We start from the raw sequence: 23,877 nt of genomic DNA, 5'->3' as shown, positions 1-23,877 counted from the left end.
ATTTTGGCTCGTTTTTTACTCTGCTGAGGTGTCACCGCTTGTGATGATTGAGGGAACTGCAAGAGGAGATCAGGAAATAGAGTTTGCTAATACTGAAGTAAAGATTGTTTTGTCCCATTCCTTTGGATGATTTTTGGAAATGCAAAACTTAGATAAATAAGAAAGAGATAAAAAATAGCCTGTTACCTTAAAGTATTCCTATTCACAAGTTCTTCAGCCAGAAGCAGGAATTTGGAATAACTATTTGTTGTAAAGGACTTGTATTATTTTGATTGCAGTTTTGAGTTTTAACCACTGTTACATACTATGTACTGCATACAAAAACTATCTAAGTAGGTGTAGGACTTAATTCTGTATTATAAGACTTTTCATAAAACACGAACACCATGATTAGTGAGAGCTAAAAAGCATCAGTTTGAGCCTGGTGCCAATAATGCCAAGGTTGTGGGTTCAGTCCCTTCAGGGACCATTCACTTGACTGAGACTCGGTGATCTGATCTTTGTGGGTCCTTTCCAACTCAGAGTATTCTGTGAACTAATCTCACTATCTCTTGTTTTAAAGCTGCTTCCTTCTTAGGAAGGCAAATGTTAAAACACCAGTAAGTGAACCAATGTCTGCATTTAAATGGAAGAAATTGAATGCCCTGGAGCAAGTTCTAAAAAAGAACATTAAAGCAAATTACTGAGGTTCACCACAGTTGCTTGCAGCATTATGGTATCTGTACATATCACATCTTCACTAGCGTCTGTTAAACTTTGTGCAAAGTCTGACTTTAACCATAGAGGCTGTTAGAACATTCCCACAAATCTTACACAACTGTATGTGCATATTTGCACCTATTTTATCACAAAAGATCCCCTAGAAGCTATTCACAGTGTGGTATAGAAATGCTTAAGACATGAAGAGCAGAATGTTTTCTGTATAATGTAAAAAAAAATTGTTTAGAAATATTAAAGTAGAGATTACTGATGCTTGAATTTATTTAACCCTTTTCCCTCCCACTTTCTTTCCTGTGCGTCTTGTAGAATCTCCTTTTCTCATACCAACCCCCTCAGTCTTCCAGTCGATTTTCAGTTTCCCAGACAGGAGACCTCACTATCACCAATGTCCAGAGATCTGATGTTGGGTACTACATCTGCCAGACTTTAAATGTTGCAGGAAGTATCATAACAAAAGCCTACTTGGAAGTTACAGACGGTAATCACAGATTCATTTTATCATTTCCAAGTTTTTGTTTTCATTTCAAGACAGCAGTGGAGTGATGTGACACTACTTTGAAATCTGCTTTGCATAAATGTGGATTGCATGTGTCTTTGAACATAAAAATCCTGGTTTGACCATCTCTGTCAGGGGTTTAAAATTCTAGATATTGTGTTACACCCTCTTTCCATTTTGTATTTGGTAAGTATATCCAGTTTATTGTCATTTTTGTCAGATCTGTTAGTGTTTATTTGACTCTTTTTTACCTTCCCCCACTACATATATATATTTGCAGAGTGCTTGCTGACTAACTCTTTATTCCTGTTATTCTGTGTCCATTTGCTTTGCATCTCCCCTGGTTTTTATCCCTGTTTTTTAATATTGCATTACAGCAAGGGAAGAACCTCAACCTGTGTGGAGGTCAGCAGAATGACATACAAACTAATATGATTATACATCTCTTTTTGGGAGTAGTTAGAAAAAAAAAGATGAAAAACCTACAGGGAACATGACTACAAGCAGTAATACATGCTGATGTGTGGCCAGTTTCTCATTATCAGAAATATTTTATATTTTCAACAGCAAAGATAGACAGGGAAAATACTAATCTTAGCACTTATGGAGAAAGAGGATAACTGCAGAGACCTTGAGAGGAGGGAAGCTGTTGTCTGAGAATAGTTTCTGTAAAATAGCCCTTTGTACTATAGAAACATAGAAATAATGTAGCACTAGAAACATGCAGTGAACCTGGAGGAAAAAAATTTTTTTGTTTACATTCCCTGGACTGAGATTGGCAGAATAGGACTACATTCTTTCTACTTTCTCCAAAGTGGTAAGCCACGTTTTGTAATCCTTTTATGCATTTTTTCACTGGGGAGAAGGCCATGGCAAGGTGAGAGATAAATTTAAAATAGAAAGTTAAGAAAATTAAAGAGTTTTTCTGCTAGTGACCTATGCCATCTGAACTTAGAAAAAACCAATTTAAATATATTTTTTTATAATATACTCTGGATTATATGTCTAGATATATGGATACTGATATATGTCATATATGATATATAAATATATGAAAGATATATATAGAGAGATACATATGATTATATAAGATATATGGATATCTGATGTATACGATACATGAAAATCTGATGGGTAGATGTTTTCTATAATGTCTTGGGACAGTATTTTTTTGGTACGTTCATGAAAGTGAAGGCAGGATATGCTGAATGATACCCAAGTATTCTAGAAGATAATAGAATTTGCCATGAATGTCAGTGGCACTAAAATTAACTATGAATTTCCGTGGCATTAGATTTCTCCTGTAGGGCACAGATGGCTCAGGCTTTTACCACTGGCAACTGCAAAGCTCTTTACAAACTTGCTCAAGTCAAATACAAATTTTAAGTGGGTTTATTTTTGACTGTCTCTGCAGAGAAAGATATTAATGGCCTTGCAGTGCATTGCAACAGGTTGGGACAAGAACTAAAGGATAAATTAAGGAGTTGAAAACAGAGTGTCATTTGAACATGCAAATGAAATTATGGGGGTTGGAATTTAGCCAAAAAAAGCAGTGCTAACACCCTGTCTGTTGTTATGAAAAGTAATTCAGAAATATCTGGTGTTCAGAAATTATTGGAACTTCAAGTTTCTGTTTCAGCTACCAAACCAGTTTTTAAGTTACGTGAGCACCATGACACTGCTGAACAGATTTATGGCATTTAAACTTATGGCTATTTTTAGATCATTAGTCCGTGTCATCTTGGATGGTACAGGTACAGCAGATCACTGAAATACAGTAAGATAACTTTTACCTCTTTTTTGATTATCCATTCAGTAATGGGACAAAAAGGCCTCGTGTAGACAATCATTCTTTTTTCTGTGAATACTGAGACTGCTTTATATCTTTCTCTGCACAGTTATTAAATAACCCATCAGTAACATTTAATTTGCATTGTGTGAAAGATGTATTAAAATTTATGTAAACACACTGTGGGATTGTTTTTGTGGCTTTGAAATCATATTGACAGAGTAAGTCATCATAGAACAAAAAGTCAGAAATAACTGGGAAAATATTTCTTAGTTGAAATTTCTTTCATATGGTAGTTCTATCTATTAGCTTTATGTTTACTTTATCCTACTGCTGAGCACTGCCCAGTTAGGAAACAGCACCAGGATGAGTTGATGGCACATGATAAATGTTTTGTTTTAAAAAAATACGTATTTGTCAGGTTATCCCCTGCTTGCCTGCATCTTTTTTCTCTGTCTCTAAATGCTGGCAGTATGAGTTTTGTTATACAGACCTGCCACATGGTAGAAGGTGGAAGAATTTGGGAAATGCTTTCTTTTTTTCCATTATCACTTTTTAAAGACACTGGAAGTAGAGAATGTCTGGCAGATACCACTGTGTCATATGCAATACTCTTTAAGTTCTGAAAATACTGTGTTGGGAATCATCTTAAACTTCCATAGCTGTGCATCATTATAATGCACCCTGCCCTGAATAATGCATGCCTCCAGCTTTAATTACTTGTTTAATTATCTTTAGTTTGTTTCAAAGCCTCAAGCAACTGCTGTTGCTTAGATGATTAAAAAATTGCTTCCAGTTGCAGAAATGTCTCTCCTGTTGTTTCTCCTGGCAGTGGTTGCAGACCGGCCTCCCCCTGTCATTCGACAGGGTCCTGTGAATCAGACTGTAGCAGTAGATGGTACTTTAGTGCTGAACTGTGTGGCCACAGGCACTTTAATGCCCACTATCCTCTGGAAAAAGGATGGGATCCTCATTTCCACCCAGGACTCTCGCATCAAGCAGTTGGAGACAGGAGCATTGCAGATCCGATATGCCAAGGTAGCTTGGACTGGCAAAGGGGTTTCCTTGTAGTTCCACTTTGTTTTTTCACCTCCAGATGTTTTTGATGTAGTAAATCCTACATTTGGAATTAATGAAATGTTACATAAATGTATTAAAATATTTGATGCTTCATGTTTTCAGGTAGCTTATTCTTTATGCTTAACACCTGCCTAGGGCGATTATTTCAGATTTCATAAGTAAAAATGCTTTTTAAGAGGTATTAATTAAGGGAATTAATTATTTGGTTCTTGAAACATGAAGGGGAAAGCAAAACTTGTATTTCAGTAAGACAAATCATTAAATTACTCAGGCTTTAGCACTAATAGGTTAAAATTGTCTAGTTAATTCAAATGTTTTTAAGGAAAAGCTTTGTTTAGCATACAGCAGTAATACAGCCATGCAGCTTTTTCAAAACAGTTTTTAGCATTTAAACATATTCACTCATCAGTGTAAAATAGTTTAAAATGATAACCACGTGTCAAATACCTGGCTTCCTAAGGGAGTTAGAGTACCTGGTCAGTATTGCTGCTGGTCATGCCTTGCACAGTGTAAAATGTCTTAAAATGTTAAATGTAATCATGCTGACTATTCTCTGCTATCCTTTCTGGAGTTTGAAATGTAGTAATTTTTTAAAATTGGGCTGAACATGTCACTTTACCATATTCCCTAGAGTTGCCCTGATGCCAATTACAAGTTAGATGGGCTTAGAGTTTGATCTCTGAGTTTTGGTCACTTCATCCAGCTCATCTGCTGAGGCTGGGACGTTAGGAGGATAGCATTTCTATTTTGGGGGGAAAAAAGAAACATTTTTGAAATGCGATTAAGTCACATATGGACAAATAATCCAACATTCAGAACTGAATGAGAATAGCATATGGAGATTCCTTTTTGGGTCTGCTGTAGATTGAAATTTATACTGACGCAGGGAACCCCAGGAGTACGCTGTGCAGTATTTAAGCTTTGTTTTAAGGGTGACATGTTCTCCAGTGCTCAGTCCTGATAAATCCCCAGGCATTATTTATGTGGAATGTTGACAGATCCATGGGGGCTTGTCATCTGAGTTCCTTCTCAGTTTATTTGTTAGGACCTCTGCAGAGTAAGGAATAAATGCTACAAAATTTGCCTTCAATTTCTTCGTTCATTAGTCAACATTAAATCAGAATCTGCAGCTTTTCCAATTCTTTTGTGACTACTCAGAAGTAACTAGCATTTTCATTCCACAGCACACAAAATCATAACTTCTAATGGAGGAAGTCTCTGGTTCAAAGTTTTTGCAGCCTAATACGTTTATCCATATTCATGGGGGAACACAGAGAGCTGCAATTACTTTTCTAGCCCACTGAGTGCCTGATTGTTTCAAATATTTATTCTTCTCTTTCCCCGTTCAGCTGGGCGACACTGGTCGGTACACCTGCATTGCTTCAACCCCAAGTGGCGAGGCTACATGGAGTGCATACATTGAGGTCCAAGGTAAATCAATTAGGATTTCCCTGCAAGGGGAAAATACATAAAGGAAAATCAGCAATTGAAATGAAGAAGTTATCTGACTCTGTCATAAATTGCAAGTGCAGATGTGAGCAGCATTTAGCTTACAGCTGCTTCCTGTCCATACTCAGCATTTCTCTCTCCTTTGTTAGAGTTTGGAGTCCCAGTGCAGCCACCAAGACCCACTGACCCAAACTTGATTCCCAGTGCTCCGTCAAAACCCGAGGTTACAGATGTCAGCAGAAACACAGTGACGTTGTCATGGCAACCTAATTTGAATTCAGGTGCAACACCAACCTCTTACATAATCGAGGCCTTCAGGTATATGAGTCTCCTGGTCTTCCTGTATGTATGTTTATGTATAATTTCTTTTAAAGAAGCACGTGCTAACCTGCTAGTGTGTGTGTTTTATCCTTAGCCATGCATCTGGGAGCAGCTGGCAAACTGTAGCTGAAAATGTGAAAATGGAGAGTTTTGCAGTTAAAGGGCTAAAACCTAATGCAATTTATCTATTCCTTGTGAGAGCAGCTAATGCATATGGACTAAGTGACCCAAGCCAAATATCTGATCCAGTGAAAACTCAAGGTAAGCTTTTGATACTGAACATTTTGGGTATCCACAGCAGGTGTCCCAAGTTGACTAAGTGATACCAGATGCAGGAATTCTGGTAGCTTTCAACTGTCTGCCTATCCTGGCTATACTATATACTATGGTAAAATACAGTGTTCAGACTTGCATTTCTCCATAACACAGACTCTGACAGCATGTTTCATTGCCTAAGGGAACCCTAGTATCTCTTATCCAAAGATAGTTATGTCTTGCAGAACAGCTCCTTTTAGCAACAGAAGTAATCTCTGTTTTTTTGAGTTACCACACAAATCCTCAAGTTCCATGGAAATGTTATTACTATGTCCAGTGAATCAAAAGAGGCTTAAGACTGAGACAGAGAGAGAAAAATTATGTAATCTAAGTTGATTTCTGGTGCATTAGGAAAGAGAAAAATTTAAAATTTAAAGGCATTTGGCATCGTAAGCCAGGAAAGAAGAGGTTTTGGCAGTTTGTTAAAAGTATTTCAATAATACAACTGTTGGAAGTAAAATGGTAGGGAATGCCTATAGATAGCCAAGTGGAAGAAAGGGTTGAGTAGAAGTGGATGAAGGAGTCATCCACTGACTCCAGCTATGACTGAAGTCCAGCTATGGACTGAATCCAGCTATTTAAAATTAAAAATAGCTGTCTTCACTGTAGCAAGTAAATGACACTTAGGATGATGTACAGGGAATAATGCACCACGACTTTGAAGCCTGCATTTTTCCATCAGAAATACTTAGATTCTTAAGAAGGGGAAAACTAGACTTACTCTTTTCAAAGAAAAAGTTATAGAGATCATATTTTTTGTTTGTTTGCCTTTCTGCTCTTCCTACTTGATGGAGAAACTGACCCATTGGCTTATTAAGAGTGTCTGTGTTGTATGTTTGTTTCTTTGTTTGGATAAGTAAGTACATGTTTGTTTTTGAAAGGAAGTTCTTTAGAGGAAACAAAGCATTTTCCTTTGGTGGCTTCTCGTTTTTTCTGTAGTGTTCTGTAAGCAAATCTTTCTGATCTCCCCTGGAGAGGGACCAGTTTCACATTGCTGTTTTTTAGTATTATGCATTTCTCCTGATGGATGACAATTTCAGTGGATATATATAGGCAGCAATCACAGACACATGGAAAACAGGGATTGCAGAGGTTCCTAAACCAGTTACCAAGGAAAGATTTAGTAACCTTTTACTGATTCCTGATTCCTGGAAATAGAGCAACACATGTTGTTATGTGGGTAGGCGGCACTGTTCTGTACAAGTCTGTTTTTCATGTAGTGTAGTTTCATTCCTGAAGATGAGATGAGGTATTGTGTCTGTCCCAAATTAACTGATCACTGACCTGATTCTGAGAAACAGCAAATGTTCTCTGGGCACCTAGTGGAGCTGAAAATCAGAGGACCACACAAAACCTTGGTAAAAATAACAACCAATACAAAAAATTTTGTTTAATAGTAAGAAATGTAATCAAGTTCTTTAAGGAGGTTCCACTTGTCTTCCAATACCACTTCAGGATTTTTTAAAGTGGTGGTCTAGCTAAGCAAGTTCAAAAATGTCCCAGTTCACTCTTGTCTAGAGGATGCTATAATCTTGCAATAATGTATGTGCAGTCCAGGAGCTTAACCTACCTTCATCTTTGCACTTTACCAGCATTGACAACCACATGCTCAGGTGTTACCACTGGCAGTCCCTGTTTTGGAAAGTTGGAGCTGAAACAAGGAAACCCATAGCATTGTATAGCACAGATGTGCAAATGGCTGAGCTGTGAATAGTTTGATTCATACTGTTGATGACTCATTTTTTATGACTAGCAAAGATAGAACTAATTATTCCACTGGCTTCCCGGTTACATTCTAAGCAGGGTGATATTTAGGCAATGCTTCAATAAGAAGCTTCTTTCTTTAATGCTTTCAAACTTCGGGAGGAGGGAAATATTTTGATAAATGGACTGTTTGGCAGAACATACTACATGTGGAAATAGCAATGACTCATTTGAGGGTTTTTTGGTTTTGTTGTTTTGTTGTTATCAGTGTTGCTTGCTAAGAATCCAGATTTGTCAGTCACTGACTGCATGCTAACCTCAGTTTGCTTCTTTGACTTTGAAGAAATACCAGCTTCTCGTGAATACATTGAGGAAACGGTGTGATCAAAATGACATAGGCTTTATATCAATAGGAACTATATTTCTGGGAGGAAACTAGTCCTCATGGCTTGTCTTGATGCAGCCTTATAATGGTTTTATTATTATTTAGTCAGGATTGAAAGCTGCTACATGGAGACTATGACCAGCATGCAAAAAGCATGTTTTACAACTTTTGCATTCACTGATACAGAAGACACTTAGTAAGTGCATCAACTGTGCTGTCCAAATCTCAGCTTTCAAGATACACACCTGCAGTGACTTATTACAGTAGTTGTACATAAATGTATACAGAAATTCTGTATACTCCAGCACTTCTTGAAAGCAGACTGCTATGGAAATTCCCGAGGTCTTCAGAAAAAGAACCCTTGAAGATTTCGTGATGTTTCTTTGTCCCTAAAGGGGATCAGGCAGGGAAGTAGTAGGATGAAGCAAAGTTTATGTAATGCATTACTCTGTATCTGGAATTAGACTAATTAAAACAAAGAAAGAAATAATTTGAAGTACTTTTTAAGAATTTCCCAGCCTGTGATGGTACTTGCTTAAAATGATCAAGGAGAGAGGTGTGAAATCAATAGAGACACTACATGGCTCTGCTGTCCATAGGAAGTGTCTGTTTTAGATACCCTGTTAGTGATTGCCCTATGAATTTTATATGTCTGACAGTCATTCCATTTCTGCTAAATATGCTTTTCAAGGGCTCAGCATGCAAAAATTTCCATTGTACCACTGCATATTTTGAGATAAATTTGTCCCCTCATACATACAAGTAACTCTTCTAGCTATAATAAACACCAAGTAGCAGATGATGCAAACAGCACTCACCTGGGCTCTGCCTCCTGTTTACAGAAGCACTTGCTGTCAGAGAAGCTGCAGCCATGTGACTAGTTTGTCTTTAGTTGTTACATGATTCTGTAGTTAAAACAACAACTTTGCCAGTAGTTTATCAGAAGTTAACAGCTTCTGCTTTTGCCATTATTGCAGGTTTCCTGGTCTCTTTGAATTTGCAAGAATTTTTCTTCCAGCAGGAAAGAAAAAAGAAATGCTGCTGCAACCATTTACCAAAGCCATCCTTGAGTGTGGTTTCTTTTTATGCAGTAGTTCCCTCATGTTTCTGTCTGAGAAGTGCAGTGTGTTGATTTGGTACTACCTAATCACTGGAAAACACTTGATGTAGTTTTTTCTTACATAATTGGGAAGTTCTTAGGGAAAACTTTATTGGTGATGGCATCGTACATTTTCTGATATATTCATTTGTACTTGTGAGAATGAAATTTTAAATTATTACAGATGTTCCACCAACAAGTCAAGGTGTGGATCACAAGCAGGTCCAGAGAGAGCTGGGTGACGTGGTACTACATCTGCACAACCCTACTATCCTTTCTTCCTCCTCAATTGAAGTTCATTGGACTGTGAGTATAAATCTGTATCACAGTAGTGTTTACACATACTGCTGAATTGTCCTGCTTTGACTGCAGTGGAGTCACACTTGAGGAAGCTGTATAGCTTATATGCTTGCAGATGATTTTTTCTCTGGAATGCATGCTACTTGGGCTTTGTTTTCCTACTTCATTAAATTTTGTCCCATTTTCACCATCTATGTCTCTGTAGAGTGCTTATTACAGTGTGGTGAGAGTTTCAGAGTTTTCATCTGGAAGCTAAAGGGCTGATCAAAGCCCTCCTAAGTCATATCATTTGAAGCCTTTGCACTGCTTTCAGGAGGCAGTGTATCAGTCTCCTAATGAGATAGCATGGGCACTTCACTGTCTGTCAGTCACCAGTGGAGAGAAATACTGCATAATTCTGTTTGAAAGTGTTACCTCCATCTTACTACATACATTCTGACAAACACATCCAAATCCAGGTAGCCTCATCTCTGAACCTGTCCTTCCCCGTGGTGTTGTGAGTACATGTGGAACAGGAAGAAGAGATGAAAAGGGCAGTGTCATATTGACACAAGGTGGGAGGCAGCAGGAAGTTGGCCACATTGAGGATATAGCAGAGAAAATGAGGGAGGGAGGAAACAATACTGTAGGAGTCCTGAAGCAAGGGGAGAGGTAGAATTAAGACAAACAGCAACATAGGAAACTGCAAGTAGTGAACAATGAGGTAAGAAAACATAGTTCAATGGAGGTCAGTTTTAAAATGGAGTGCAGAATGAGTAAGAAAAATGAGGATATAATTATACCACATGCAGGAGTAAAACCATAGGGAGTGAGCTTTGAGGTCGTTTTAAGGCATCCATCTGAAACATGTCCATATATTGGTAGGGATGGTGTGGGAGAGCACACACTGTAGCCCCTGCCATGTCATGGCAGAGTATTTTGAACAGGAACAAAAGGTCTTTTGACTTTGTAGAACAGCCATAGCCCAAAGGAGTCCTGGTCCATGACCAGGGCTCTTTTTTGCTGCAGGAGCACCAATAATATCTGCTGTGTTGCACAGCAATTATGGTCTCACCTGCAGTATGGCCACCTGCAGCAGGCAATCTCCTGTTTTAACTAATACCATTAAAACGTCTTTGAGGCTCCTAGCATTATTTCATTTGACCTTTACTTACAGAACAACCTTTTCCAGAGAGGCAGTTTTTGTCAGTCTCTTGGGTGGCCTGTGGCTTCTCTGCAATTTCAAAAATAAGCATTACCTCAGTTTCAACTAACACACACATTCTTTATGTGATTATTAAAAATGAAATATGTTGCTTTTTGGAGTAAAATTGCAAGCGCACATGTTTTTTCTTATATCACTGTGTGACATTTTTGAAAACAGGGAAAATCTTATGCACTTAAAAATTGTTATTGTGGCTGTTATTGGACTTTCTTATCCATCAAAAATTGAAACTGATAGTTAAAACATGGTGAATGCTCCATGACAGATCACTTTATGTGATAGCGTTCTGTTTCAGCTATAGCCAAACCTATTGAATCCACCCTTATTTACATTAAGGTCTTTTTCTCCATACATTTGATATAATGTTACTTTGGTCTAAAAAGTGCTCAGGACCACTGAGCATCAGCTTTATCTCCTTTTCCAAGTCTCATTCATGTTACCATTCTGAGTTTTATGAGCCTCCCCAGCGCCTTCTCGGAACAGCCCTTTCCTTCCAGCAGAGCATCCTCCCACTGAGTGGGTGGACATGGGGGAAGTGCTTGGACAGATCTGCCCTCTGACAGAGCCCAGCCACAGTGATGGAGAAGGTGCCAGCTGGCTGTCCTTCCAATTCACCTTCTCCAAAAAGAAGCCAGTAGGAAGCAGTGCTCATTGCATGGGTTTTGGGAAGCTTCCACACCTCAGGACAGCTGGCAGGCTCTCTCTGTTCTTCATATTCATCACCCTGAGTTGTGGCACTGTAGATTCCTCTTCTCCCCTGTGCCCCCTGCCCCTCCAGGCACATTCAGGTGGGCAGAAGTCTGGCCTGTGCCATGCTCTGCTCTGTCGGTCCATGGATGCAAAGACTGTTCATTTCATGGAGCTAAGGCATGTTACACAACTCCGTTATCCCCCTTTAATGCCTTCCTAAATCCAGGGAAAACAGCACAGTTCTACCAGCATCAAACAGATTAGTGCACTTGTGAGTCAGGCCTGTATTTTGCTGTAATGCAAGGAGCCTTTATCTGCTTTGGCAGTGATGTTTACTTTGAATAACATGAGCAGGTAGTCCAGGGGCTGTGCACAGTGTCACAGACATGGTCCCTGGTTCATGGCTGCTTATGAATGTGTTCTGTGTTCTGCTGTCTTGCCAGGTGGACCAGCAATCCCAGTATATTCAAGGATATAAAATTCTGTATCGCCCTACACCAGCATCCTATGGAGAGTCAGAGTGGTTAATCTTTGAAGTGAGGACTCCAACCAAAAACAGCGTTGTCATTCCCGAGCTGAAGAAAGGTGTAAACTACGAAATCAAGGCCCGCCCTTTTTTTAACGAGTTTCAGGGAGCAGATAGTGAAGTGAAATTTGCAAAGACCCTGGAAGAAGGCAAGTAGGAGCCAGACTGTCTTCATCTTTCCTTTTTGAAGTAGCAGTCTGGCCAGCTTTCCTCTGATATGTTCATTATTGGATTTTGTTTGAAGTATGTGCTGTTTGAGAGCAGCAGTCTGTGGCAGAAGAGGCTGTGTTGGACTGATCATTATGTGAATTGTTTGGTGACACAGAAGTAAATATTCTGAGCCAGGCACGAGAGACAGAGAGAGAGGGATGTGCAAAAATCCCCTCCAACACACAATGGGAAATGCGCTTTTTTATCTTCCCTGCAGTGTGCACTCCTCCCTGCTGAGTTCATGGGCTGGTCACAAGTGACTTCTGTCAGATTCAAGCACTTGCTAATCACTATCTTGAGTAGATAGCAGACACCACAGAAATCATCAAAGCACTGTAGCTGAGGGAATGGAAACTATGCTTTGTAGAAGTCTTTTATATCTGGATCAATCAGTGAGACAAAATGAAAAGATGAATGAGGGCAACAGATATAGTGGACTAAATTATGTATTTCTATCTCATACATGTGCTAAAAAGAGAAGGTTCATAAAGCTCTTCCTTTTGTTGCTGCACAGGATTAATGATTATGCAAGGTGGCCAGTGCCTCTGAACAGGGATTTCAGTGCCTCTGCTAGGATGCACAAAGTTTCCCTTTCTGTTTCCTTTCCCATTATAAATACCATGTAGCTCCAGTTTATTGCTGGAAGTGGTTTAAGAGGTGTGCATAGCTGCATTCATCCTAAGCATCAGCTAAGCATCCAGTTTTTAGAAGGACTATTTAAAATGCAAAATATAAATTATTATTACAAATGTGTTAATATTAACACATTCTGTCCTGATTTTAAAAAGTTTCATATTACTCATTATTATTTACACTCTAAAGGAACTGAGGTTTAGAATGGGGTCAATTTATAGGCTTCGTTTTTCAAAACTGTTGATCCTGGGTGAGATGATTTGAGACCACTGACAAATTCAGAGCTCAGGACTGTGACATTCAAATAATGGGTCTCTGAATTTGGAGAGTCTAGTGATGAGTGTGACTTTTCCTGTTTTGCACAGCAAGACTACAGCAGAACCCAGGAGCCTGGTTGCAGTTTGGCACATTTTCCTTGGGTATCATTTTACCCTGTAGTCAGAAACTGCACTCAATGAAGGATAGGGCACAAAAGATTGCGTTTGTATCGCCCAGAAACCATCTTCATCTTTAAAAATCTTGCCTCTGGGTGTGACAAACATAACCATTCAGTCCTTCTTTCCAAACAAACAGCTCCTAGTGCTCCACCTCAGAGCGTTTCAGTAACTAAGAACGATGGGAACGGGACAGCGATCGTGGTCACCTGGCAGCCACCCCCCGAGGACAACCAGAACGGGATGGTTCAAGAATATAAGGTACTGCTGGCATGCCTTGGTGCCCTGGCACAGCGGGTATGGCCAGGTGGTGAGGGATGGGCTGTTCGTGGGTGCTTGGCTCCATCTTCTGGTTACACAGAGAAAATGGGATAGAAAATCACTGCTTTGAATCAAACTCCATATTTAGTAATTCTGTCTAGAAGGTGGAAAGGCAATTAAAACAACCTCCATAAATCAAAGCAAAGGGTCAACACTTAATTAAAACAGATATCTCCTTGCCTTCATTATAACGTGAGAAATGCACACGCAAGTACAGAGGGAACCATACCTGTTAGAGAACCATTTTGTAACTCTTAGGACGTTTGCCGAGGTAGTAAATATAAACAGGCTTAATGAGTTGAAAAGGTCAGGGATAATAATTAACAGTGTTAGATCTGAGTAAATTATGCGTAACTGGGTAGTTAAAACAAACGGAAAACTTTCAAGAAAAGAATGTGCTTGTATAATAATAAATCTATTTTGTATACAGAAAATTTTCTTTTCTTCCAAACACGGTTCTCATTATGTTATTTAACTTTTAACAAATTGAAATTACATTATAAATATTTATTATTTGATGTTCATTTATGAACATAGACTATATTTTCAGTTCAAATTTTTTTGTGATAATTTACATACCGAAGTAAATGAAGCTTATTTTTCCTAAGCAAGCTACAGACATTTTAAATGTCTAGTTGTGGATATCAAGTAAGCTTTGTAGTCATGGAGAGGGAGGAGCTCTGGTTTCAGTCTTCTGCAAATGCACATTATTGAAAAAATCTTTTCAGTTTTAAACACAGTGCTATAAACATATATTCCTAGCTATCAAAGCTCATTCTGATATTTCTTTTCCCTCAGTAGAAATTGAAAAGGGAAGAGGTTGGTAAGCTTCATGGTTAATTTAGAATAATAGAAACCTTTTCAGAACCTGGTCAGCTGGTAAAAAAATCCGTTTATGGCTTAGTTTCAGATAGACAATGTAATTGCAAAAAAAGTACTTGTGAAGTTATTTCATTTAAAGACAGACCTTGAGCTGGAGAAATGGAATTATTTCCAACAAGGAACTGCGTCAGAGGAATGTTAAGATTGCATGGACACTAACAATAAAAGTCAGGGAATTCCCATTTCTGAGTGGGTGTAATACCTACCCCACCTCCCAACATTTGGAGAGAATGGGCTATCAGGTGTAGGACAAGTGTCCTGCAGTCCTTGTGTAGCAGTAGATGGCAGAGTGACACATTTCACATCTACATTTGTTGTGTTGATGTCGTTATCTTCCTTTCTGCTTTTCACCAAGGACAGGAAACAGATACAAGGATTATATATGTGATTGCCCTTTAGGTTGCCATGTGTAATTACTGGTTTTGTTTAAAAACTAAATAAATGCAGAACTAGTTATTTAAGATTAAAAACTAGTAATAAGAAAAAACTCAAATTGAAGTCTTGTGAAATTTTCTTCTTTCTTTCCCATTTGTTTTTCTATCTTCTATGTTTTCTCCCAGAAAAAAAATTATATGCATACGTGGGGGAGTTCATTGTTTTCTCAGCCACTTGAATCAAAGGCAAGAGTATACCTATTTTAATTAAAAGATAAAATAAATAGGAAGAAGGATACCATCTTAGTTGAAGAAGTGTCAGTATCACACACAAAAAGCCAGAAATTCAAATTCACAGAAGTAATTTTTTTCTTCTCTTGCATGAAGTTAAAGATTCTCTTATTATACTAATTCTTTTTCACTTATGTGTCTGTTATCATGTGAATTCACCCTTGTTTAATAACATTCTAAAAGTTCATTCTTACTTACCTATTGAGGTATACAATCAATGTAGTATGGCAAGCACTGAACAACCTGATGTTTAACCTAACATTCTTGTTTCTTTTATTATGCATTTCTTCTTTACTTGAGCACCTAAGAACAAAACTTTTTTTTCCTGAATTAGTGGTTCATAGGCACAAGAACATAATAAATTGTTTCCTTTGTTTGCACATGAACCGTTTTACAGGGTGGCAGTAGCAATTTCTGTGAAAATTACCTCAGTCAAAATGTAGATTTAAATATTTTGTTCCTCACTTAATTGACTTCTTATTTACATAAAAGCATTTTTGTGACATCCTCCAGGATTTAAAAGCAGTTTTACTAACGATTTTAGTACTAGAACTGACTGAATCAGTCTCCACATAGTATCAGAATACCAAAAGGAGATTCTCTTTGTGTGGTGTAATCTGCTCTGCAGCAGCACTTATGTATATCCTGTGTTGGGATTCAATTTCAAAGGAACTTAAAGTACCTTTCACATCCTCACAGTGTCCCACTAGCCTTGTTTCAATCCTTGGCATTCAGAGAAGGAAAAAGGGTCTTACAACATCCTGAACGTGAGATAAAATTTCCAGTGTCCAGGCAGAAATGGCCACAGCAATTGTTCTACATGTGTAACTGTAGCTCACTCACCTGGCAATCTCCACCGCAGCTGAACTGCAGCTATCTGGATACTAAATCTTTTAGGAGCTCCATATGCCAAAACCAAAATCTTCCCTCCTGTGTACAATCAGCCCAGGTTCAGTTATATACTGCTCTTCTCAGCCAAGTTTGCTTCATTACAGATACTTTACTGAATTTAAGCGGTTTAACTTTCTGGATACATGTTCTTTGTAGAGCAATACGTTTCTGGGAAGAGGACCAAACCAAAATCAACACAGCTTCATCATTATTTAGAAAATCTAGATTAGCTGCTGCTTCACCTTGAATAGGAGTTGGTAGTTCAAACTATTCCTAAAAAGTGTTTGCCACATCGATGGTTCAGGCCTACGGACATGAAAATATCTCATCAGCTTGTTTCTCCCAATCGTTTAATGTAACTGATACAATTTTTTAAAATGGTGATTTGAAGTCTCTGGACCTGTTGTCTCTCAATTAGAAGACAAAAAATCACTCAATCTTTACCTCTTTCTGCCATCTAAAAAAAAACTACCAAAAAACAAAAGCAAACATTTGGATTCCAGCATCACTTCAGTTCTCTTGTGGCATCATGTGGTGAAAGATTTGCTTGTGCACTTGAGTGACAAAAGCCTTTTTTGGCGAATAATTGCTGAGCAAGAGAACTGCAAACTCATTTAATTGAATGCACTCCCTTAATTGTTTATGTGAACAGTTCTTGGCTATGGGGCTTCCCTTATTTGTTCTGTGTTACTAATCCTTTTACTTTTATTAGCAGCAGTTGAACTCTAAATGAATTGTGATAAACCCATCAATTAATTTTAGTAGTTGTATCTCCTCTTTGGAACAAGTGTCTTTTTGTTATTTATTGAGTGCCTAGGACAGCAATCCGTGGTAGTGACAAAGTGTAAATTTCTTTATCCAGAAGGAAAGAATGTGTTGTCCTTCCTTCTGCTTATCCTTTGGTGTTGAATTTTGAACATTTACACATACCATGCACTTACTTCCCTGCAGGTTTGGTGTCTTGGCAATGAAAGTCGATACCATATAAACAAGACAGTGGATGGTACCACCTTTTCCGTAGTCATCCCCTCCCTAGTTCCTGGCATTCGATACAGTGTGGAAGTGGCAGCAAGTACTGGGGCAGGACCTGGAGTGAAAAGCGATCCCCAGTTTATCCAATTAGGTAAGCTTGCTGGTAATCCTGCCTATTGGTTCTGATGATTTCTGTTTGTTTACTTTTGTCTTTTATGGCACCAGAAATACTTCCAAGACAAGTGAAGTAGATACTGTTACTTGATCTCTAGAATAGCAGGATTTGGCATTTCTAGTTTTAAACTTGCCTTAGAACTGCATTCTAAAGTTGGGGTTATAACAACACAGGTTTTTTTAATCACCCGGTTCAGCGATACTTTTTGGTTGTTGATTTTTCAAAGTGGATTGTCACCCTTAAGATTGGTGTAATAAAACTTGTAGGGGAGTATGAATCACTAAGTGTTGACTCACTTTAGGGATGTAATTTGTCTTGGTCAGATTTTATCTTTATTGAAGCAAAAAAACCCAAGCATGCTAAAATTAGGCACAATAAATATCAACTCTGTGTGAGAGCTAGTAAATAACCTGAGTACTGGAAAAAGAGGCACACGGATGATTTACAGTAATCTTGACCTCCTAATTTCATTAACACCAAACATCTCTGTCATAAATGCAGATCAGAGGCATTGCTCCTGGAGCTTTCTGTGAGAAATGCATCTTTGCTGCTGGTTAACTGAAGATGATTTAAAGTAGCTTTAAGTATAGTTATATGCTGCTTTACTAGTATGCCTGTAGCAAAATACCTTATCCTTATAGTATATAATTGTGAAAGCAAACTCAGCATGTTGCTTTTGGACTTTATGTCCCGTCTGTCTCTGTGTCATTAGTAGATCTTCCTTCTTATTTCACTTGTTGTATTTAAAAATCTGTAATTAACAGCATGTGAAAACAAGACAGAACGACTTATATGGAAAATTAGTGTACATTTCCTTGGCTATTGAAGTGAAGTCCATCCTCAAGTTATTCAAATTATGCAGGCATATGACTCCCAATTACATTGATAGAGATTTTACAGCAAAATACACACAATTTGTATGATACTCCATGACTATGGAATTATTATGTAAGAACCCCATGGCTTAGATTTTGAAAATCCTATATTAGTGAGGCTTATGAGGATAACCACAAATGTTCAAAGCCAAAGATTTCATAATCAGGTTTTGTTTCCTTTTCTCTGATGATAAGCAAAGGCTAAATGAAGGTGAATTTTATAATGGAATTTAATCACTTAGTGGTTTTGATACGTAGAAAAAGAAACAGAATGTCAGGGGAAGATTTTTACCTGCTTCTCAGTTCCTAGCTTTTACTAGCACTATGTTAGAAAACAAGAAACAGTCCTACATCTCATAAGGTGTTTAGATGTGCAAGTCTGGTATTTCCGTGTGGTTGGAGTTTGCTTTCATAGTTTTCACTGCTTGCTTCTAATTAAGTGACATGGCCAATTCTAGATAAGCTGTTGTAAATCCCATAATTTCATTATTACATGGCAAACATCTGAAGACAGGAGTGTTGTGGATATCCATGACACAAGAAGCAGCACAAAGAAATACCTACATGGTGCTGCGGAAGGCTGCTGAAAATTAGAACTTAAATTTCATAGCACAGGTCAACCTAAAATCATCCAGGCAGAAGAATGGCTGCAGTTTATCCAACTCTACCCTATGATACAAGTTCTCCTCCAGCTCCCTGAAGGAATTGCATTCTTAGTTCTTAGAAGTGCTCCCAGTATTGAGGTGGAACAGACATTAGTCTTCTGGTAGGTTTCTGAAAAAGAGAATTAATTTGTTGATGTCATCAGTTGGCACTTTTCACTAGCAATAAATTGCATGGTTGCAGAGAGAGGGAAGGGAGGCCAGGGAGTGGGAGGGAAGAGGACTAGGAAAGCTACTTTTAGGAGATTTGAAACTGTCCTCACTCCCCGTACCTACGTGCTCCAGGGACTGCGTGTTTGCCACCAACAGCTTCACATTTTTACATTTCTAGTACTGACTTCAACTACACCTTCGGGAAATCTTTTCCTGATACCCAAATTAGTACAATCTTTCTTTAAAAAAAAAAACCAACAACAAACAAATAAAGAATTCTATGTTTGTAAATAGAATATACTACATGATGTAGCGGTTCACTTTTTTATTTAAGAAGTTTTCATTAGAATCTAACATCTCTCTCCCTACAACGTGTTTTTCTTACAAAAATGTGAGACTAGGTTGTGACTCACTCTGGAGCATTCAAATAAATGGGTTTTTTCCTCAGTGTAGCTTACTGTCCTGAGCCTGTGTGCTGTGTGGGGTGCTCCCCACATATGAGACATGCCTGGGCAGAGTCTCAGCCTGATGTGTGACAGGAGAAAGCTTCACCTTTTGGAGGCTGCCTTCCAGAAGAAGGAAGAAGGGAGGACAGGAGACATTAGATTCCCTGGGAGCTGAGGCGTGCAATCACAGTCCCATGCATCAGCTCATCTGTGATAAATGACCTTGTGCACACACTTAACCTGTTATAAAGACAGGTACAAATTGTAAGCTCGAAGCTCTTTCATTTTCCACATCTCAGCTGACATGAAGCAGCTCACTGAGCTGTGGTACCCCAGACTTCCCATGCTACCAGGGACAAGCCAATGATACCACTTGCTTGTTATTCATAAAAATCACCTTCCAGTGTTTAAAGTCATGAGATCAACTGCAAAATCATATGCTTTCTTAAAGCATCCCCCTGCACGGCTTCTGAATTTTTCTCTAGGCTTTTGATTGGTCTTTTTAAAGCTTTCTGTGGAATTCCGAGGACTGGAAAACCTTTTGTTTGTTTGTTTTAAAAGAAAATATGGTATTTTACATAAAGGAAGACTGCAAGAGCTCTGGTGTTAAGGAAAAAAATTCGTTATTTTATGAGACTTGGCATTCTATATTATGCTTATAATACTGTGCTATGAACAAACAAAATTTTAGAATTCCAATAGAACTTTCTTTTCTTCTCACAACATGTACCTTCAAGACATCATTTACAAAAATGTTCTGTATAAAAAGATGAGAATTAGCACAACATTATTTTGCTGGTCTGTAGCCTAACCTTTGTGAAGTGATGGTATGCTACCTGTGGGAGCTAGGCAGTATTACCTGTGCTTTGTTGACAAGTAGTGACATTGGAACATACTGCAACATATTTTGTTTCCAGTAACATCTCTGAAAAGCCCAACAACTGCAGTTAATGTTACTCTTAAACACATAGATTGTGTGAATATATGGTATGCAGCTATTTATTATTAGATGTCTGAACAATTACTGGAAGTGTTGAGTATATTATCCTACCAGTGGATGTCTCGAGTGTACAAAACACAAGAAAGTCTCATTGAATCTTTATTATTCTAATTGCTTCGTTTAGGAAATGTGATTTGAGAATTAGCTAGCATGTCTTCAGGGCAATCTGTCAGCCCTAAAGGTCCTTTGAGTGTGGTAGTTTTAAGGGAGTTTTTGTTGATATTTATGCTTGTGGCCTGCAAACAACTTGAAGAAAGTAATTTTTTGTCTTTTCCCCCACAGCAAACCAGTTAGGTGCTGTCTCCTCAAACTGTATGTTAAAAGATTGAAGTGCAAAAACTGTATTTTAGCAGTTTTTGAAACATACATAACTAGAAAGGAGACAAAATAGCATATTTATGTTGGCAATATTTTACCAGATAATTTTCATATTGCATCACGCACATATATTTGAGAAGAGACTCAGACATCATCTTAAATTTTCCAGGTGTCTTGCAAGTTTGTAATTGCCAGAATTAGCAGTGTCAACAGCATTTAGATATTCTTACTTAGGGTTCGTACATTTTGTATACTGAAAGAGGCACATATATGGAAAAGTACCATTCTATCAGTTGTACATGTACAAGATAAAGTTAAGGTTGCCTTGCACACCTGTGAACCTGGAAATTCCTGTCTTTTTTAAATCTTTGGCATTCTAGTCTTAATTGTATATCAATCTTTTTATTTATCATCTATCAACTTAAACATTAGCTTTTACATTATCATTATTTATATGAATATTTACCATTAGAGAATAAGATGTTCCAGTTCTTCTCTATGTAAATTCTAATTAGTTTTCATTGAAGTTTGAAACTTGGAGCTTCAAGACAATCACATCGAATAGCTTATGAGCAATGGCCATAGCAACATTATCTGTGATTTGAAAGAAGTCTCTTATCTTGGGGTAGAAGGCAGCATGAGTCACTGTGATAATATGCTGGTTTCAGGGAGTTGCGGGATCATTCTGCTCCAACAACTCTGAGGCATTTTCAAGTACATTAAATGCTGAGGCTGCTGCTCTGGCACTGGGATGCACTTTGCTGGAGAATGTTTATGTTCACTTATTATTTTGGCAAATATCCCCAAGGAGTGCAAGCAGCAACAGGAATGTTCATTATGAACCACTTATACTTCAGTCAAAGCTTCCAGAAATTTCCTGGGATGAAGAAAAAGAAATTTGTCTTAGTTGAAGAGGTTTTTTCATAACTGATCATTCAGGATCTCACAGAGCTGTTACGGACAGGGAAGATGCCCTTCTCACAGACAGATTTCCAAGATAAAGTTCCTGGAAATTTTTAGTGTTGAGGAATTCACTAGATTTCATTCCCTTGGCTTTATATTTAGCTTACTTTCTATTTTTGAATTAGGAGTAGGACATGGGTCAAATGTGACCTCTTGAAAACCCTTCCATCTCCTTCTCTCCGATGCTGTTTCTATGACTGAATGTGAATAAAGATGCATTTTTCTCTTTGCTATGTGCATAAATACATACCAGCTAATGGAATAGCTCTAACAGTCCACCCATATGCAATGTGCCATAAGCCTAATTTGTTAAAAGTGAGTGTATTATTATGCTTATAATGGCAATTTAAATAGTAACATGAAATTAATGTTAATTAAAAATTAGAATAATAAACATTCAAAGAGATTCTTCAGGATTCTATAGTCTTCAGACATGCTTTGACTGAGCAATGGAAAATGTTTGTGTATGTAAAAGTACTGTCTTTTCTGTATGGCTGAATAGTTGAGACATTTAAAGAGCAGGGTGTTTTTGAGATGTGGGGGTTTTTTCTCCTGGATTTAGTGTTTTAAATACATATATATATTTTAAGGATTAGAGAAAAGTATTTGTCAGTCTTCAAAATTTATTCAGGATCAAAGGTTCTCCATAAATCTTTTTCTCTGTTCCATTGCATTTTACAAGGTAGTGTAGCTGTTTAAAAATACAGAAATCATTCATTTTGAAAAGAGACTGATGATGCAAGTTTTCATATCTTAATATGGCCTCAGCTGCAGAGAGACAGATGATGAGATAGAGAGTGACAGCTTTAATTCATTGGTCACAGTATACTTTATACATTTAAGCCCATCTGGCCACTTGTGTGGAACTTCACTTGGCTGTCTCCATAAAATCTGAAGCAACCCATCTTAACCTTGCACAAATAGGCATGAAATCCATAAACCCAGCAGACACAAAGGCTGTATTAGAAAGAAAAGACTGAGTTTGCCTGGTGAACTTTTAGACTAGGCAGTGAACTTATGGTCACAGAAGATAGAGGGACCTAAAATATGAAATAAAATTTCCAATAAGGTAGCAGTCAGAGACGGGGGTGATTTCTTGGCAAAACAGATATTTGACTTCAAATGTCGCAAAAACTGGAATCTGGAATTCTTCACTGGAAGAAGCTGTTATTAATTTAACTGTTTCTTCTTCAAAAATGTATAATTTTCCAGAGAGGGTTTGTCATTTGTATCATTGCTGTGATTCAATGTCTTAATCAATTTCTTATATTTTATTTAGGCTTATTTTGGAGTAATACGGGATAAACATAAAAAATTATATGCACTGCTTAGTGTGTACAGAAAAGGTATTGTTGTTAAGTAAATAGGTTTTCATTTCTTATATAGTTAATAGAATTAATAACAGCACCTTTCTTCTTAAAACACTTAATCTCTCATTCTGAATTTGGTGTCTGTCACTTCCAATAGTAAAATACAACTATCCGATGAATTTACACCAGAGTAAAAGGGAATATTTCAAAGACTAAGCTGTGGAATGTGTAAAGCAATATCCGCTCTGAGTAGAGGTTTTGAATTCTTGCCCTCACCCTGTGCAGTAATGAAATTTCCAGTGAGCACTCACTGTAGTGATGAGGCATCAGGAAGGCACTATTTTGTCTTTGAGTTGCTTCACTTTGGTTAGAAAGCATTAATCACTAACTGAGTCTTCTTTACTGCTTTTCCTAAAAGTTTCTTGTAAAGGTGCTGTACAGAAAGAGCAGAAAAGACCAATTCTTACAGGTGCAGTCTCTATTAAAAAAAATAATAGTGCGGGAAAAAATACATGTTCTGTATTTTGATGTGGGATATTTAAGGATAAACTGGTTTTGAAAAGCACTGCTTATTCAGTACATATTAGACTGCTTGACTATGTTTTCCAATTCATTTTTTAGTTCTCCTTCAGCTTTTTCATCCATGTCTAATAGGGCAGGATCAGTTATTTTTTACTTCTTTACATCCTTTTAAATATTCAGTCTTTTTCTAATTGAGGTCAAAGTGAGAGAGTGAGAGACTGCAAGGAGGACATTAGACTGATAATACAAGATTTAAGTAATCTGTCAGGAACTGCTGGATTGAAATGTGTCCCTCAATGCCAACCTCATGTTAATGTAGCTTGAATTTGTTATTCTTCTCTGATTTTCAGTGGATGTTTGGGGAGGT

At 37.8% G+C, this 23,877-nt stretch overlaps 1 protein-coding gene across 2 annotated transcripts in view; it reads left to right on the top strand.

Annotated features, from left to right (window-relative positions):
- ROBO1 (roundabout guidance receptor 1) overlaps nt 1-23,877 on the top strand; it is a 310,605-nt gene that overhangs the window by 248,351 nt on the left and 38,377 nt on the right. For both annotated transcript variants that reach the window (XM_071563468.1, XM_071563457.1), the window contains exons 8-16: nt 1,027-1,198; nt 3,838-4,043; nt 5,435-5,516; nt 5,684-5,852; nt 5,950-6,116; nt 9,543-9,664; nt 11,996-12,227; nt 13,495-13,616; nt 17,066-17,237. In XM_071563468.1, the coding sequence (XP_071419569.1) occupies nt 1,027-1,198; nt 3,838-4,043; nt 5,435-5,516; nt 5,684-5,852; nt 5,950-6,116; nt 9,543-9,664; nt 11,996-12,227; nt 13,495-13,616; nt 17,066-17,237 (1,444 nt within the window). The remainder of the gene's footprint in view (nt 1-1,026; nt 1,199-3,837; nt 4,044-5,434; nt 5,517-5,683; nt 5,853-5,949; nt 6,117-9,542; nt 9,665-11,995; nt 12,228-13,494; nt 13,617-17,065; nt 17,238-23,877) is intronic.

Source organism: Pithys albifrons, chromosome 1 (assembly GCF_047495875.1).
Source record: "Pithys albifrons albifrons isolate INPA30051 chromosome 1, PitAlb_v1, whole genome shotgun sequence".
Lineage (NCBI taxonomy): Eukaryota > Metazoa > Chordata > Aves > Passeriformes > Thamnophilidae > Pithys > Pithys albifrons.
This window is presented reverse-complemented; position numbering and strand designations above follow the sequence as displayed.